The sequence below is a fragment of the Gopherus evgoodei genome, chromosome 5 (genome assembly GCF_007399415.2).
Source record: "Gopherus evgoodei ecotype Sinaloan lineage chromosome 5, rGopEvg1_v1.p, whole genome shotgun sequence".
Classification (NCBI taxonomy): Eukaryota; Metazoa; Chordata; order Testudines; family Testudinidae; genus Gopherus; species Gopherus evgoodei.
In genome coordinates, this window is record NC_044326.1 from 103366090 (window position 1) to 103383946 (window position 17857).

A 17857-nucleotide genomic window follows, 5' to 3' on the forward strand; every position below is an offset into this window, starting at 1 on the left:
TCTTCCTCTTTTGTGTGCTGTGTTCTGTGCCTGCAGAGACATGCCTTTAGCAGCCCAGAAAGTGGGCAATACGGGATCAAGTTGCCAGCAAGAGACCATTTAATAAGAGCCTCTGATCCAAAAGCCATTCTCCAGAGCAGAGTAAGAAAAGCAGGATGACTAGAGGAAAGTGGAAAGGATGAGTACTGGGAGTATAGGTGGGAAGAGAGGTGGCCTGTTCTACAACTCACCTCCCCTTTAGGCCTGTGCATCTTTCTCCTCCTGATAATGCAGATGCCATAGATGGGGAAAAACCGGAGGGGAAATGAATCAGTTGGTTGAAAGAGGGAAAAGGCCAATATATAAAGGCGGAGGAGAGGACAGATTTGGGTCCAGGGGAGGACCGCGTGCAGGGGAGGTGGAAGGGAGCAAGCATAGCAGTGGCCTGACTTTAATGGAGCTGCACCTGCTTCCAGCAGGGCTAAACCTGGCCCCTCCTCTTTTTACTTTGTGCCTGGATTTGTGCTGGATCTCAAGTCTGAGGCTTTCCTCACTTTCTTGCAGTCTAACCTTCCTCTAATGTTCATGCTGCCCTTGTGTGGCACCAGTTCCTAAACCTGCTTTATGTGCTATATCATTCAGTGTTCTTGGAATTTGTTTTTATTAGCTTTAGGGGCAAAGGATAAAGAATTCCAGCAAGTGTATTTAATTTGAGTTTATTTAGCAGGTGGGGCTGGCTTCCTTCCTTATCCAACTGTGCGAAATTGAAAAGATGGTTGGGAAAAAAATTGGTTTTGGAGACTTTCCCTGAACCATCTTTTCATAAATATTTCTCTGGAAAAGAGGTTTTATTGCTCGGAGCTCACGTGTCCTTGCTGCTGGCATGTGTTTTCTCTTTTGCTTCCGAGATGCATCTTGGGGTTTTTTGATTTTGGCAGAAATAACTAGTGGTCCCCCAGTAGATGTATTCAAGAACCACACTTATCCCTTCAAAACTCCTGATCTAAATACAGGAACTCTTAGTCCTAATGTTTATATACTCATTATATATTTTAATTTGGGGTCAAATCAGGCCTGCCTTAGTGCACAGGGAGAGGGCAAAATGAGTCCTTCCTCATCTAACTCCCTGCTCAGTGGGCAGTACTGATTTAGTTGCAAGATCCTAGGAAGAATGGGAGCGGTCAGCTAATGGTGCTAAGTAGGCTTAGATAGGGTAAGCAGAGTTCAGCCTGTGGAACTCTAGGCACACCATTTCACAAATGTGGCAGGACATCTGAACATCTCTAGAGGTGAGATGTGTCCAGGTACCCCTAGTATAGTGCCACCTCTCATTCTCAGGAGCCAATGTTGCCTTGAACATACACATTCTTTTGCTACTAATATTATAATTAGAGCTGGTGGGAGAACGGATTTTTTCCTGTTGAAAATTACAACTTTTCAGAGAAAAAATGAAAACCTGAAAACAACATTTTATCTTTTCAATGAAAAGTCAACACTTTCCACGGAAAGTGCTGAAAACTGTTTTGATGGGAAATTATTGACCGGCTCAAGGTGTGTTTACATGCATGCATATTTGAAACTGCACAAGTATTTCAAAATTGGCCTTTATAAAGCTTGAATCTCTTCCAGCAAACCAGGACATATTCATGAGCTGGTCTTCACGTGGGAAACTAAGGATTTGACAATTTATCCCATGTTTAGCTCTTTCAAACATTTTTAGAAATTCTGCTCAAATAATACTTTCTCCCACTATAATGCAAACTATAAACACATTCAGGATGGCCTACAATTTCTGTTTCCTGAAATGTCAGAATTTTTCATTTTCTAATTTTTGTTTCAAAATCTACCTTCAACTTAAGATCACAGAAAATTCCATATTGTTTCAGCTGAATACCAGTTGGAGATGACCGCTGAGAAATCATGATACGAAATTTAAACAGTAGTATGGTTTTAAATGCTAACAGCCCCACCTCCGCAACAGGATGTTCCAATATGTACTCATTTCCCGCTTTTGCTGTCAATAAATGGTCCCGGCTATTTTAAATAGCTTCAGATGCATTGATAAGCTAATATTAAATTAGATTGAAGACATTGGGAAGATATCAAGGCATTTTATAGTAACTTGGTTTTCTCTGCTTTACACTGTGAGTTCATATGGCAGTGGAAATACTGGTATTTCAGTAACATACAGTAAATACGCAGATGTTAATTAATTAGATTCTTTCCTGTTGGTTTCATGAAACCACATTCGTTTGCCATGTGGAAATTCTTTCTTTCTCATCCATTATGTGAAGGAGATGCAAAATTAGTTCTATGCTATTTGTTCACTAATAGAGATGCACCAACTTTGAAAGTACTGTGTTTATTATTTTAGTCTATCAAAAATACACTATTCCTGCTGAAGTGAGGGCCCAGTTCCCTTTTTCTGTTTTCACTGCAGTGCATTTTTGAAATACAAACTACTGTGGGCCAGATTTGAAATACAAACTACTGTGGGCTGCTTTGCACTGCTGCAAAGCAGCCAGAAAGCCAAATTAACCAGTTGACAGGGGATTCTTCTTGTGTAAAGGTAATTCTTAAATAGTGGCAGCTGAACATCACCCCATTCCTGACCATCTGTGGAGGGAACATACCTGGAATGCCCTTGCACTTGGCTAATTCTCAACTGCTGGACTGTCCCTTTTGAGGGACACTCTGTGCTGTTCTAATTTATGCCAGGAACTGAAGTGGTCCCTAGCAGTTATTAGGATCTAGAGATACCAAAGGTGGCTTGAGGCCATCACCACCTCAGTTCTGCACGAAGCGCTGAAAATCTAACTCTCCCATTATAATTTTTTCAGTAACTTTTTAAAAAGTTACAGATACTGACACTTCACAGGCACCTTTGAAAAATCCTTTTTTTTTTAGAAACAATTCTACTTATAAAATTATCTTGGTTTTTTTACCTTTGCTTCTTTTTTTTATTACTGAGGATGTTAACGGGAAAACAGTGAACTGAATTCCCCATTGCCTTGTACCTTGTATAGTTAGTTATGCCTGTGTAAAATACTACCATTCTGATTTGGTAGGGTTTTCCTTTCACTTGGATAGGTGTAAAATGACTACAAAAGCCCCTGGGCCATGGAGAATCAGTCCTACTGCTAGCTTCTTACCTGAAATTATCATTCCTTCTTGTGATAAATACATTTCTGTAACAGTCAGTGCTGATGTTACAGTGTTACGACTTGGGATTCAGCTCTCTATACAAATACAGATTTGGAGTAACACTGATTTATATCTGTCAAGGTTCCTTCCCCACTCTGAACTCTAGGGTACAGATGTGGGGACCTGCATGAGAACCTCTAAGCTTAACTACCAGCTTAGATCTGGTTTTGCTGCCACCACCCAAATTATTTATGAGTTATTTGGGAAACTCTATCTACCTCCCCCCCAGAATATTTCCCTCCTAAGTACTATAACCCTTCCCTGGGTAGCCTTGAGAGATTTCTCCACCAATTTTCTCGTGACCACAGATCCAAACCCTTGGATCTTAAAACAAGTAGAAATTAACCATTCCCTCTCCTTTCCCCCCACCAATTCCTGATGAGTCCAGATCCAACCCCATTGGATCTTAAAACAAGGAAAAATCAATCAGGTTCTTAAAAAGAAGGCTTTTAATTAAAGAAAGAAAGGTAAAAATCATTTCTATAAAATCAAGATGGAAAAACTTTACAGGATAATTGGATTCAAAAAGTTCCAGAGGAACCCCCTCTAGCCTTAGGTTCAAAGTTACAGCAAACAGAGGTAAATCCTCTTAGCAAAAAGGAACATTTACAAGTTGAGAAAACAAAGTTAAACCTAACATGCCTTGCCTGGCTGTTACTTACAAGTTTGAAATATGAGAGACTTGTTCAGAAAGATTTGGAGAGCATGGATTGATGTCCTGTCCCTCTTAGTCCCAAGAGTGAACAACCCCAAAAAATAAAGAGCACACAAACAAAAGCCTTCCCCCCACCAAGATTTGAAAGTATCTTGTCCCCTTATGGGTCCTTTGGGTCAGGTGTCAGCCAGGTTACCTGAGCTTCTTAACCCTTTAAAGGTAAAAGGATTTTGGTGTCTCTGGCCAGGAGGGATTTTATAGTATTGTACACAGGAGGGCTGTTACCCTTCCCTTTATAGTTATGACAATATCAGTATCACTGAGATCAGAATCTAGCCATAGGATTGTATGTTTAGGCAAATGTCTGTTGTAAGAAAAAATAAGGGAAGAAAATATCTCTATGGTCCTGATCTTGCATTTCAGGTGTGAGGGGGCCCTAGGCCAGCACAGCAGTCTACCTGCCTTTTAGACAATGTTGAATTAGGCCTAAATAGACCTTTTTCAGAAATTTACCATGAGTTATTGATTGCTTTGTAAATTCTGCTTCTTTTTTTAATTGTGTGGGTACGCCACTGTAATAGTACTATGGTCAAAGGTGAAGTGATCCTTTCAGGTATGAGGATGTGTAATCCATGTGGCATGTCAGATGAATAGACACTCTACATATATACCTTCACACATGGAAAATATTCATCATCTAATTGTCATCCATCTCATACTCATCACTTAATTTATCTCAGACACATAAAGTGGCTTCTAACTGTTACAGACAAAGGAAGAGTTCTATTATGTAAACCTGGAATTCCAACAATGTTGCCTCTTCATCTCCTGCCACAAATATGGACCTTTGGATTTAATTTTCTCTTTTCAGCATGTTCATCCAAATTCTTCCCTCAGTTGGGAACCAAAGGGCTGGTAGGTTTTGTGATTGGTTTCTGAGTACAGGACTAACTGCATTTGGATGTCATTAGTACTGTACATTTCAGAAGTAAGTGACAGATGTAACATGTTGGAGCAGTACATTATTCTCTCTGACATAGTCAGAACTCAGAATACACTTGGGAGTATTTCCTATTGTTGTTTTAATGTTTTGTTTGTAAGTGATGTACTGTGTGCTTTTTCATGGCGTTCCTAGCAATATGTTACAACATTTCAGGGACGTCTGCTGAAACTTCTTCAGAAAGGATGTATGTGTTATATTGTCAATCTTGTATTATCCTTTCTGTGGTGACATTTTGTCCACGCTCACTTGCGTTACTATCATAGACATATGCTTGAACCACAGATGTACTAATAGTTAATACTACTAGATGTGTCACCGCCTTATACCTTGGGTAGTCTTTTACACTTCTGCAAAGTGGACGTAAACCTTTGCCAAATGAGAGTGATACATTTTATTCCCACTTTGCCGAAGTGTAAAAGGCTACACTAGGTGCAAAGCCGTGGCATATAGGTGCTAACATTTCCTTAACAGCTGGTATTTGAGATTGGTCACAATTGACTATGAGATGGTAACCACTGACCACTGTTTAAAATAATGGCATTCCTAACCCATCTTGTTTCTCTTTTGGTTTATTGTATACTTATGGGGACTGTAAGCTTTTGATTATATGGAACTTAAATTCTTCAAGGAAAAAATCAAATAAGAAAAAGGGAAATTAATCACAAGTGAGTTAATATTTTTAATTTTAAAACATTTTGTATTCATTTACTTGCAGATACTTCCTCAGAGAAAGAAGTCCATCACTGAAAGCATATGAACTAGAGAAGTGCAGATGAATTACACATGCTTCCATACTGTGAAAGACTGGGAGCTAGCCTGATGTTTCCTCGTAACTTTTTTGTTCTTTGTTTTTTGCGTATAGCTCCTTATGTCTCCAGTGCATGTTACTTGTACCTGGTGAAATCCCAGTGGGGGTGGTGATGATGATGGAGACACAGATAAATCCTTCACAGATGTGATCTTCAAGAACTGATTAAATTATCTGGGGAAACACCACTCCTTTCCCTTCCTTTTGTGGAAGATGCTGCCCATACTAGCTACATGGATCTATAGAAACATTTTATGATACAACATTTAACTACTGCTGGATATTAAGAGGATGTTGCATCTGATTTGAATATAAAATGTTTAAGCACATTAATATTGTGATCTTGTGTAAGAATCACAATCCATTTTATTTAATTTCTGAAAATTATTTGTTGTGCCATTTTGAATTCTGCACTCATTTCTCTTCATATATATTTATGGAATGATAGCTCTTCAGAGAAGCAGCTGTCTACTACTCTATGTTTGTACTGTGCCTAGTATAAATGAGCCCCGTTTTTAGTTGGTCCTTATGCACTTCTGTAATAAACATGATTATTATTAATAATAGGTTGACTGATGAAAATGACAATCCTACTTTTTAACAACATTTGCATAATAACTGTAATTATGTCTCACGTTGTTCAATTTTCCATGGTAGACAGTGAACCTGCTCCCATTTAAGTCATGGCCAATTCTTCCAATTATTTCTATAGCAGAAAGCTTGGGCCTAAGGCCTGCAAAGGATATGATCATAATTCTGTGTTTGTATATATATTTGTATAAATGGAATATTAATGGAAATATTCCACTGATTTATACTGAGAGTGGAAACAAGTTTCTATTTATAGAGGATTTTAGTAATTAATAATGCTAAACATAATTGTCCAACCTTTAATTTTAGATAGATTTTAGATACATTTTAGATAGAATAGTTCTGTTTAAACCATGAAACTTTGTAGGAAATCAGCATGACAGATGTTTGGCCAACACTGCACGATGTTATCTGCTCACAGTATTACTGCTCTTTCCCTTCATATATTTAGTAGGACAATTCTTGTAGGGATTCTGCCACAGCCTGTTAGGGCTCTGCCTTACATAGAGGTAAGTCTTGTGCCTTAAGCAGTAGGTCACATGAAAAGTCTAATGGATGTTCTTGCTGAATTAGTAGAAATTTCTTAGTGTGAGTCTAATTTCACACCACACCTTCCTAAATTGTACCAAGGCAGAGTTTTCAAGTGGACCTACCAGCCCTCACGGCCATATGTAGGATAATTTCCACATTAATAACAATCCATTTTTATTCCCATTAATGTACAAAGACTTTTGCATTAAAATAATAAGCTTCATGGATTAAATGTTTTCAGCATTTGAATTCAGACCCAATGGAAAACAATCCCTGGGAAAGGATTTCTCTGCAATTAAATTAATTCCTCCAACCGCTTTGTTTTTTTGATTCAAGGAGACAAATCCCACCCTATTTGGTCATGCAGACCAAGAGGAACATGACCAAAATCCTAAATTAACCATTCTCTGTAGAATAACTATTTTTTCATGATTTTTTTAGAAACCTGTGACATAAAAGCTCAAGTATCCATTGAAGCTGCTATCTCTGCATGGGTATGAAGCTGGCTTACAGATACTGTAGCAGCAGATAATTTAACTAGCAGACAACTGATTAATGATTTGGCTAATAAGGGTGAGATCATGGAAAATGCTAATGCAGTGCCTTAGGAAAATCCAATTATAATGTACTCTAATTCAATTCAGACTCTCAGCAGGTGACCAATGTTGTGGGAAGAATATCTGTGAATGTTCAAAACAGACAAGCTTCTGTATATCTGGTGTTACAGCCAACAAACCTCCATTTGATTCACTTCAGCCCTTCTGCTCAACTAACTATGAAGGTTGTACCTTCTATTTGTGAAGCTTAACTCTTTATATAGTTTGAGGAACCATTATCTGGCCTAAGCAGAGATGACTCAACATGAGTCATTCATGCTAAGAAAACAAGAGTTTGCAGTGCTAACTTTTTTTTTTCTTGATATGAACACAAGGTTTTTAATGGTTAGTTGGCTAGGACCTGATGCTGTAAATATTTACTTGCACAAATCTCAGTGAAGCTAATTGTGAGACTTTGCTTCTAATATGGTGGGAGCAGAAGGAAGATGTCTGTTTACCTTTTGTGTGATGCTACGTTCCCCAAATCCAGGCACTGTCTTCTCTCTGAATTAGTGTTGTCACATTAGAACAGCACACACCAAAGAACTGTTTTTTCTGTTTGGTAGGGGGAGGGGAAATCAATTAGATTAAACCTATGGTGATTCATTTCTACAGAATTGTTGTCTTCAGTTCCAGTGCTTTGTCCAATCTGAATAATGGAGCTTCTCTCACTTTCTTTGGAAGATTATTCCACCGTTTATCTGATCTCCTGTTACTCTCCTATCTTCAGTCACTATTTTTATTTCCCAAATATCATCCCATTTCTCCTTTTTAACTTTCCATTTAGCTTTCTCCAACTTATTTGTGTTGCAGCAGTGGATAAGGGAGACCAAATATACAATCAAGGATGTGACATACTTTTGTGGCAGGCTAGCTTTTTCATAAAGGTGTCTGTTGGAAGCTGTTTAAAGTTTGTGAGTCTTAAATTCTAGAGAAGGGAGATTAGTGGGCCGCATAAATCAGGCACTCAATGTTGACATATGATGATGATAAAGAATTGCTGAAAGAGTCATTTTTTAAAATACTGAATACAGAACTTTATTAGAATAAGGAAAAGAGTATTTATTAACCCTACAACTACTGCTTCTCTCTGCTTTACTGTAGAGCTGCTGCCTTAAAACCTTTCTCAGCCCCATCACACTTCCCTTTCTGCTACAGATTTAACGAAATAGTACACGAACTCCCAAAATGCAGATACTAAATACAGCATACCACACAGCTCTGCAGTTTATCACATGGGGAGAGAGGAATAAATATGTATTCTATATAATATTCTATACTTAGATACCTTGAGATGTGGTGTAAAAGTTTCCCGGGCATAAATTTGTGATGGCTGTATTATTCACTGAATAGTTTCCTGCCATCATTTCAGGCCATACTGTACTTTAGGGATGAAGAAAATATTTTTGTCCAGATTAATGAAAAGGAAAAGGTGGGAGCTCTTTGAAGTTGCTCAGAAGTTCTGAATACTAGAACAAGTGTTTGAGGATATGGATTAATGAAAAGAACATGGGCAGGGCAGTGAAAGGTATCTGGTACAATTTGTCTCATAGGTCTGCACATAGTAACACAGATATGGCAACCTATGTGTGCAATTCTGTAAATAAAAAAGGAAAAACCTGAACCACTTTACTCTCTGCCTTGAATTCATTCGTTGGTTTTCTTGCTTGCCACATCAGTTCACATAAACTGAACCCCAACTACATTTCTGATCTTGACTCAAACTTTTCCTTCTACTGTCTAACCTTCTGCCACTCCTCTCTCATTGTTCCCTTTGTCTCCTTCTAGTCTTTTGTATTGCATCTTTTGTCATGCAGTCTTATTTGCTTGAACTGTCTTCAACATTTTACCTGCCAAGCACCCTTTTCCTTCCTCCTCCAAATCTCCCCTTAAACCTCACTTCCAGGAGTCCTTCCAAATTTGACTTCTTCATCATTAAGTTTTTATGCCCTCCTGCACCTGCACTGCTATTTCATGTTCTGTCTTACCTATTTTAGTCCATGTCTATGCAGGGGTTTGAGCTCCTTGGGGGATTGGGGCCTTAGACTGTAATCTCTTTGGAGAAGAGAATTGGGTGGTATTCTCCATTGTGTAAAGTGTTATGTTGCTAGGTAAACGGTCATTAATTATAGCAAGAATGCTTTCAAGCAGCTCAGCAACAAAGACCTTATTGTCTGTGAAAACAGTTATTTATTATACCCAATTAATTAAAAAAGAGTAAACATGAATTATATAGGTGTACTGCAAAAGACTATTCTATTTGATGGCCCATGTTGTACACCAGCCATGAGTCTGGGGTGCTGCTTGACGATAAAATCCTTTGAGGTTCTAGGAGCATGAAAGGCCATGTAAAAACCTTAGTCCAGTCTAAGCATTAGCAAGAGTTTGGCATCACATGAATAGGATTTATGATAAGGTAAAGCTCCACCTTCCTTGCTTCTGTTTGTCTGTCTTACCTTACCTTGATAAACTGCAAGTTACATGATCAACCCTACCCCTCTCACCATCCTCGCACTGCGTTTACAATATACACCTCTACCTCGATATAATGCTGTCCTTGGGAGCCAAAAAATCTTACCGCATTATAGGTGAATCCATGTTATATTGAACATGCTTTGATCTGCAAGAGTGTTCAGCCCCGCCCCCACAGAGCACTGCTTTATCGCGTTATATCCAAATTCGTGCTATATCGGGTGGCATTATATCGAGGTGACAGTGTACCTTTGCTTTGGTTGAAATAATCCCCCAAATTCAAAAATACCTGTGAGATTTATTTAAACCAGATCTTAGTATTTTAACTTTACAGAAGAGATTTTTTTCTTCCTTTGCTATAAATCCTAGACAGTGTCTCTGATTTTGCAGATGCAAGTTGAAAGGTATATAAGACACCATGGCAAAATAATGTATTTTCTTGATTAATAAAATACACTCCCACCATAAACATGGGTGCTGGCTAATTTTGTGTTTTCATTTACAGCAGCCACTGCCTCTGTTTCTTCTCCACCTGCCCCATAAATAGAGAACACCCAGGTGCTTCCTGTTTTGAGTATTGCTTCTGAGAGAGCAATGGGCCCATGCTAATTACAGATCATGCAATAAGCTTGTGGGGAAAGTTGTGTGTACGGAGACAGAGGGGTCAGATAAATGAAGGCAAACAAGTCAGGTATGTGGTGAAGCACATTTATTAAAGCAATCTGTCAATCAGCATGTGACATGAGACCTATGGGCTTGAAAATGTGGCTCAGAACTGTGTTGGCCCAATAAAAGGCAAGAGACTAGATTAACTATCCAGCTTTTCCAGAACTGATATGGCTGATGGCATTTCTCATAGCGGATGGACATGCACTTCGGCAGGGAGAAGGGTAACCTGATAAAAGGATAGGTTACATATCCGAGGGAAGAACAAATCTGCTTTTTGGCACCTCTGTCACCAGTCCATGATATTATTCAATTACTGTTATGGGTTAGTTGGGATAGAAAAGGGGCTGTCAGAGAAATGTACTGGGAGGAAGTTCCTGTTCCAGCCTACAAGCAGTGTTCCTTCTGCATGCACAGTGGGTCTGATTATCAGCACACAGTAGTGTAAACCGAGTTAATCTATTCAAGTCAACGGCATTACACTGGTGTAACTGGTATAAGCACAATGCTTCTGCTGAGAGCTGTTGCTGGTGCCCACCCAGCTCCCACTGGCCCCCGCTAACTATGGCAGTGGCTTAAAGCCACAGTGTAGCCCTAAGAATAGGCAAACTGGCATGGATTTCATAAAAACCAGCCTGACCATTTGCCTAAACTAGGACTTGACCTGAACTGAATGCTCTTGGAGTCTAGAGAAAGTTCAGGTCATATCTACAAAAATATTCATATTTGCTGAGTCTCTTCTTGCTGGTTCTCATTCAGACTGGAAGCTGCAGACCAGACCAGAAACTAGAGGTACTAGAAATATTGCTAGAAAGCCTGTCCTAATATTCAGATAAAGCTCAGATGAATTTCTGAACATTTAGGTGCTATCCAAACTTAACCTGAGATTTACCTACAGGGTTTATTGATCAGGTGCTGGCTGGGTCACACAATACTAACATCACTACTTTGCTGATCCATCTAAAACTGAAGGTACGTACTTTGGTGGCGCATACACACACGCACGCACACACACAGAGAGAGCTTGAGCTGGAAATTACATCTCTAGCTTCAGTGTAGACATACCTTGAATCTGCAGATCAAAATAATGGGCCAAATTTATCCCTGGTGTAATTCCACTTAGGACATAGTCACACTGACTAGGATGCTATGGAGATGCACATAGTATATGAATCTATATGGAAGAGCATAGAACAGATGTTCAAATAGAGATCTTAATTCCACAGAAGTCAGTTGATTTATACCAGGAATGAATTTGGTCCAACTGTGCAAGATATGTGACTTGCCCAATCATATTCTCTCTAGTGCTTAATGTCAACAATTTAAATAGCAGCATTGTTAAATATTTCACTATGGATAATTTCTGCAGAAGCAGCCAGGTATTTTGGGGCTATGGGTGTAGCTGGGGCAGAGTATTAGTGCTGTGTATCTATTTTAGCCTAGTAGACAATAGATTTAGGATGTCTTTGACCCATGCCCCTCAAAAAAAAAGTCTCCAGTATAGGAATACACCTGTTAACCAAGGCTTTGTATTAACATATATCTGTCGAGCCATATAAAATATATTGCCAGAAAAGTGCTGGTTAATCTGTGTGTGCCATTAATTTAATAGTGCTCCCATGGAGAGGCTTTGATAGGGCTGCTACTGACAAACTTTCCGTAAATTCTCACTGTTCCACAGATGCTTATGACAGTGTCCGGTTTTCTCACTCCTTTCTCCAAAGTTTTTTGCTTTGTAGTCACAGCAAACCATCCCTTTACATTTTATGAACCAATTGAGAGTTGAGAAGTAGAATTCCCATGTACAGGAGGCTTGGAATGCTATTGCTGTGCTGACAGAAATCTTTTCCCCCACCCCCCCAAAGAACTGAACCCTGATTAATAAAAGTGTTCTCTTTTGTGAGTGCAAACTTTGAAGCTATAAAGCACTTGCAACCCATTTGTAGTCAGGTGTGACCATTAAAGCACAGATAAGAGACACTTAGGAAAAGCAAACAAAAAACTTTCTGTGGTGGATGGAGTGAAGGGTGCTGGTAGGAAAGTCAACTTCCTTACAGCTTTCAAGTTTAGTGTGAACCAAATCCATGTAATGAAAATCTAATTAGCTATTCATTCTGGCTAACCTTTGTTTAGAATGCTGTATTTGACTGAGTCTATACATTTCTATCGAAGGGATATTAATTACTATTAAATTCCATAGGCTGCTTAAAATTTTTGATCACTTATTCTCTTCATTCTACAGTCTTTTAGAATACATTCTACAGACACCTATTGAAGTTCTATACAGTTCTATTGGTTTTGTCACTATTAAATTCTACATGACTTCTCCGTAGTCAAATGCAAAAAATGCATGCACATAGCTCAAGTACTCAGCACTGTGTGTGTATGCGAGATGTGGGTTGCATGTGCATGTGTGTAGAATCCCCATTTGTGCACACGCTGGATACTTGCATGCTAAATTATGTCCATTCAAGTATGTATATACCCATAAAAAGATTTGAGACTTACTAACAAACACAGAAGTATACACATGCTCTTTTCCCAATGTGCGTGTTGTGTTTCCTTAACGCACAACTTTTCATGGTCCTTAATTTGAGAAGGAGCAACTGTCCTGCAGTGCACTAAGTGGACTAAGACTGAGACACAGGAATATTGGTAAGAGGTTGCTCTTTGTTTACTGGCCCCAGCCACAGGATGTGGTTACTAAAAGTTTTAACTGTAATATGCCAAGGGTTAGTGTCCACTATCTCAAGTGGCTAGTGTAGTACAGAAAGTGAATATGATTTGTTTAATGCCATTGAGCTCCAGCTTCATCAAGCCTCACCCAAAGCAGTGCCAGTCCAAAGACTTTCCCCCACTCACAATATTTTCTTTTCTAGGCTAATGGTGTCTCCATAGCCAGAATTTCAAAGTACTGGCCACTAGCTTTTCTTTTTCAGCAGCTGTTTGCTTTACAATAGTTATACATCAGTGAAGGGGAAGGACTCAGCCACAAACTGGTCTCCACACTAGAGTACATCAGGCTCATTTCCATGACTGTCTACATGGGGTAGTGGCTGATTAGCTCCAGGAGGCCTACTGCAAGTGTAACACCAACAGACCCCAGGCATTGGTGGTCAGGATTGAACCAGGGACCTCTGGAGCTTAGTGCCTGAGCCTGTACCGCATGAGCTAAAAGCCAACTGGCTGTGAGCTAAGGCTGTAGAGCAGACTCATTTAACTCTCTTTAAGTGGTCTCAGTGTCTCTAGATGGGACAGAACACTATACCCAGATGATGTGTATGTTACATCAGTTTTGTGTGATGACTTCTTTCCAGCACCCTTTTGCTGCTCAGATCCAAAGTTATAGAACGTCTCCCATGGGTAACAGGAGATTCCTATGTTCTATGTTTATTTGACCCTGCCTTGTCTCAAGTTTGATCTTGTAGACCAGAAGAGTTCCTTATGTTTCCACTATCACGTAACGTAGTGTCTTCAATGTCTGCCATCATGTGTCCACCAGTATCACCCATATTTTTCAACAGAACTCCGTTCCCTGGCTGGAGCATTTGGGAACACACTCTAGCATCATGCTAGTGGTTATTTCTAAAGGCTCCTATGGACTCCAGTCAGAGCTAGGCAGCAAGCATTTCTTAATTTTTCTCTTTAATGGGCAACATTGTGATAATGCATTTTACAAGCGATCTCCATTCTCTGATATGTCAAAGCATGAGTCTATAGAGGATCAAGATTCTTGCCCAAACATCAGGAAACACAGCCTGACTCCAGTAGCAACATTCTTTGTGGTATTGTATGCATGCACCAAAAATACAACATGCTGACTCCAATTTGGTTTCTGCTCCAGTCATAAGGTCTTTAGCGTATTCAAATAGATCTAATTCAGGGGTAGGCAACCTATGGCACACATGCCGATGGCGGCACGCGAGCTGATTTTCAGTGGCACTCACACCACCCAGGTCCTGGCCAACGCTCAGGGGGACTCTGCACTTTAATTTAATTGTAAATGAAGTTTCTTAAACACTTTAAAAACCTTGTTTACTTTACATACAATAGTTTAGTTATATATTATAAACTTATAGAAAGAGATCTAAAAATGTTAAAATGTATTACTGGCATGCGAAATCTTAAATTAGAGTGAATAAACAAAGACTCAGCACATCACATCTGAAAGGTTGCCAACACCTGATCTAATTAAACTGCTCTGACTGAGAATCACCTTGTGCGTGATAAGGGGTTGTTCTGGACTTAATTCTTGTCATCTTTCAGAAGGTGACTTTCAAAATCCCTTGCTTGGACAGAGCATATCCAAGCTAGAAATCCATACACTGAAATCTATTTCTCCCATAGCACTTGAGCAACAAGGGTGGCTCTATGGTCTTGGGTTGGATATGCCTGTTTGTACTGAATAAAATAGTCACTGCAAGAATGTTCCCAGCATTCTTTTTGTCCACTTCTAGAGATTGGATGTGGTATGCACTGACATCCTAAGGTCTGCTGCAGGTAATGTTCTCCAGGCACACAGCTCTAGTGACTAGAGTTTTTCTTTGAACCCACTGAGCATATCTCACATTTCCTGCAAATGTTCCTAGCCCTCCAGGGCCAGTAGAACCTAATCCAAATAAATTCCAGGGTTCTCTCCCTTCCCAAATGTTCAAGGTTGTCGTGCAGGGCTCTCATGGCAAGAGCTCTCCACTTCCTTGGCTGCACTAGTAGTTTTGATGAATTTGTTATTTGGTGTAGCTCTCTCTCTTGATCAGCTTTGCTTTGCTCCATTCTCTCAATAATAGTTTAACTTCTATTAAACTAACTGGCTGGATTTTGTCCCTTCTTTTTAGCAGTCTGTGTGTCCTGGATATCACTGTCCTACAACTGGGCTTCTTACCAGTCAGCCACATTGAGCTGAGACAATGGAGATTGATCCAACACAGCAGAGTTCAGAGGCTAATTGAACACTTTCAGAGAGCAGACCCAAAGTTTCTGTGACCCTAGGTGACTTATACTGTAAACACTTCTTACTTCTTCCATAGGAATCACAACCATCTCTATTGCATGTGGGTGGCAGGACAATGCATCAGATCTATATAATTTCTCCTTGGTTGGTACTGAATTTATACCTAGCTAGCCAAAGTGGATACCCATCTCTGTCCTGTAGCATCCAAGCTGGCACTTGTTAAGACATAAGTCAGTAAATTTGTTGTCCATTCACATTTGAAATTGAACAACATACAGATAATCTTGAAATTTTAAGACTAAAATTCCAGCTTGTGAATGGAGCACCGAGTCTCATTATCAGAATCCTCAGCTGGTAAAAGTGACAGGTTTCTCATTTGCCTTCACCTTCTTACTTTAGCACTGCTCTCATACCTTCCAAACTAGCATCAATTTGTATAATAAAAGGCTTGTTTGGTTCAGCAAAGACTAGGACTGGGGCATGAATTAAGGAGTTGTTTATTCCCTGAAAGGCCTTGTCTCATCTCATCTGGTCCCAAAGGATTTCCAGGGATCATAATGTTTCTGTTCAAGAATAGGGTTGCCAGGTATCCAGTTTTCAACCAAACACCTGGTCAAAAAGGTATCCTCCCTATCATGATGAAAATGAGTGAGTGAGTGACTAAGGGTGAGTAGGGGAGAGCAAGCAATGAAGGGGAAGGGAGATGGAGTGAGCGGGGCCTCGGAGAAGGTGTGGGACAGGGGTGTTTGGTTTTGTTTGATCAGAAAGTTGGCAACCCTGTCAAGAAGCTTTGTGGACTTCTTAGTTTTTCACTTGCATTTCCTTTTCTCTGTGCTGGGCTGGTATTCTCTGGTATTCATTCAATGGTTTCACACTAATAGCATAATTCTTCACAGATCTGGAGTAGTAGCCACTAAATCGTAGAAAGATCTTGATGTCTATATAATGTTGTGGGAACTGCCATATAAATGTGTGTCTCTATTTTATCAGGATCTGTACCTTCATCTTTTTAAGACACAATATGACCCACCTATTTGACTGATCTCTGACAGAAGTGGTATTTATCAATTAATAGCGTCAGTCTATAGGCTTCTAACCAGTCTAATGCTTTTAGAAATCTTTCTTCATCTTCAGCCACAGTTCTTCCAAATGCAAGCAGGATATCCAGATAAACTAATACTTGTAACAAATTCATGTCTCCCACAACTTTCTTTCTGAAACATTAAACATGGCAGGAAAGAAGTAAACTTCAAATCCTACCTTTGGTGGGAAGAAAGCTCTCATTCTTATATTACATTGATTCAGTTAGAGTCAGAATGAGAGCCAGCCCCTACCCCCAAATAGAGTTACAAACACCTCAGGAATGGAGGTTGTTCATAACTCTGAACAAAACATTATGGTTGTTCTTCCAAAAGTTTATGATTGAACATTGACTTAATGCAGCTTTGAAATTTTACTATGCAGAAGAAAAATGCTGTTTTTACCATGTTAATTTAAATGAAACAAGCACAAAAAGTTTCCTCACCTTGTTAAATCTTTTTTCAAACTTTCCTTTTATTTTTTAGTAGTTTACATTTGACACAGTACTGTATTTTTATTTTATTTTATTTTATTTGTCTCTGCTGTATATTTGCAGTTCCAGATGAGGTGTGTGGTTGACCGGTCAGTTCATAACTCTGAGGTTGTACTGTACTTAGAAATGTTAGAGTCAATCTCAGTTTTCCATTATTTTTATTTTAAAAGATGTTTGTTGCAGGTAGAAGGTGAGAAGCTCTCAAAGCTCCTTGAAAATGTAACCAATGCAAACCTTTAGCTGAGGATGAAAGCTGGTTGCTGATTTTTAAGATACAAGGATCTTGTTTTAATTCACATTCCCTCTGTGATGTGGTGTCCTCCTCACACTTGCCCTGACAGGGTTAAGGCAGGCCAGAAGGGCCAATTAGTCTATTAGGCAGCAAGATGGGTGGGGGGGATTAAGAGGGCAAGAGAAGCCTTAGTTAGAAGAATGTCATCTGGGCAGGAACAGGTGAGGCCTATATAAGCCAGGAAGCTGGCTACAGATGGAAGTGCTGTAGTCATTCCCTGGAAAGAGGGAGGAGTATTTGAGAGGCTGCAGAAATGTGCAGGCTGCAGTTGCTCTCTGGGAGGATGGAGCAGCGAAGCTGGCAGGCCCAGAGAAGGAAGGAAAAGCAGGTGGGTTAGGAAAGGGCTCAGGGAAATACAGCAAGGTACAGGGTGGAACAGACCTTGACTGCTGACTAGAGGATCTCTGAGCTGGAACCTGGAGTAGAGGGCAGGCCTTGGTTCCCCAACCACCAGTGGGGTAATGCATAGGCAGGCTGAGTCACAAAGAGGCCACAGCAGCTCCTGGAGCGAGAGGGGCTGAAGACAAAGAGACAGA

General features: G+C 39.7%; 1 protein-coding gene across 1 annotated transcript in view; it reads left to right on the forward strand.

Moving 5' to 3' along the window:
- The window catches only part of TNIP3 (TNFAIP3 interacting protein 3), a 97182-nt gene extending 86908 nt beyond the window's left edge, over nt 1-10274 (forward strand). Inside the window, 1 exon segment of the mRNA XM_030565078.1 lies at nt 5557-10274. Coding sequence (XP_030420938.1) covers nt 5557-5588 — 32 coding nt within the window. The 3' untranslated portion in view covers nt 5589-10274.
- The last annotated feature ends 7583 nt before the right edge of the window (nt 10275-17857 follow it).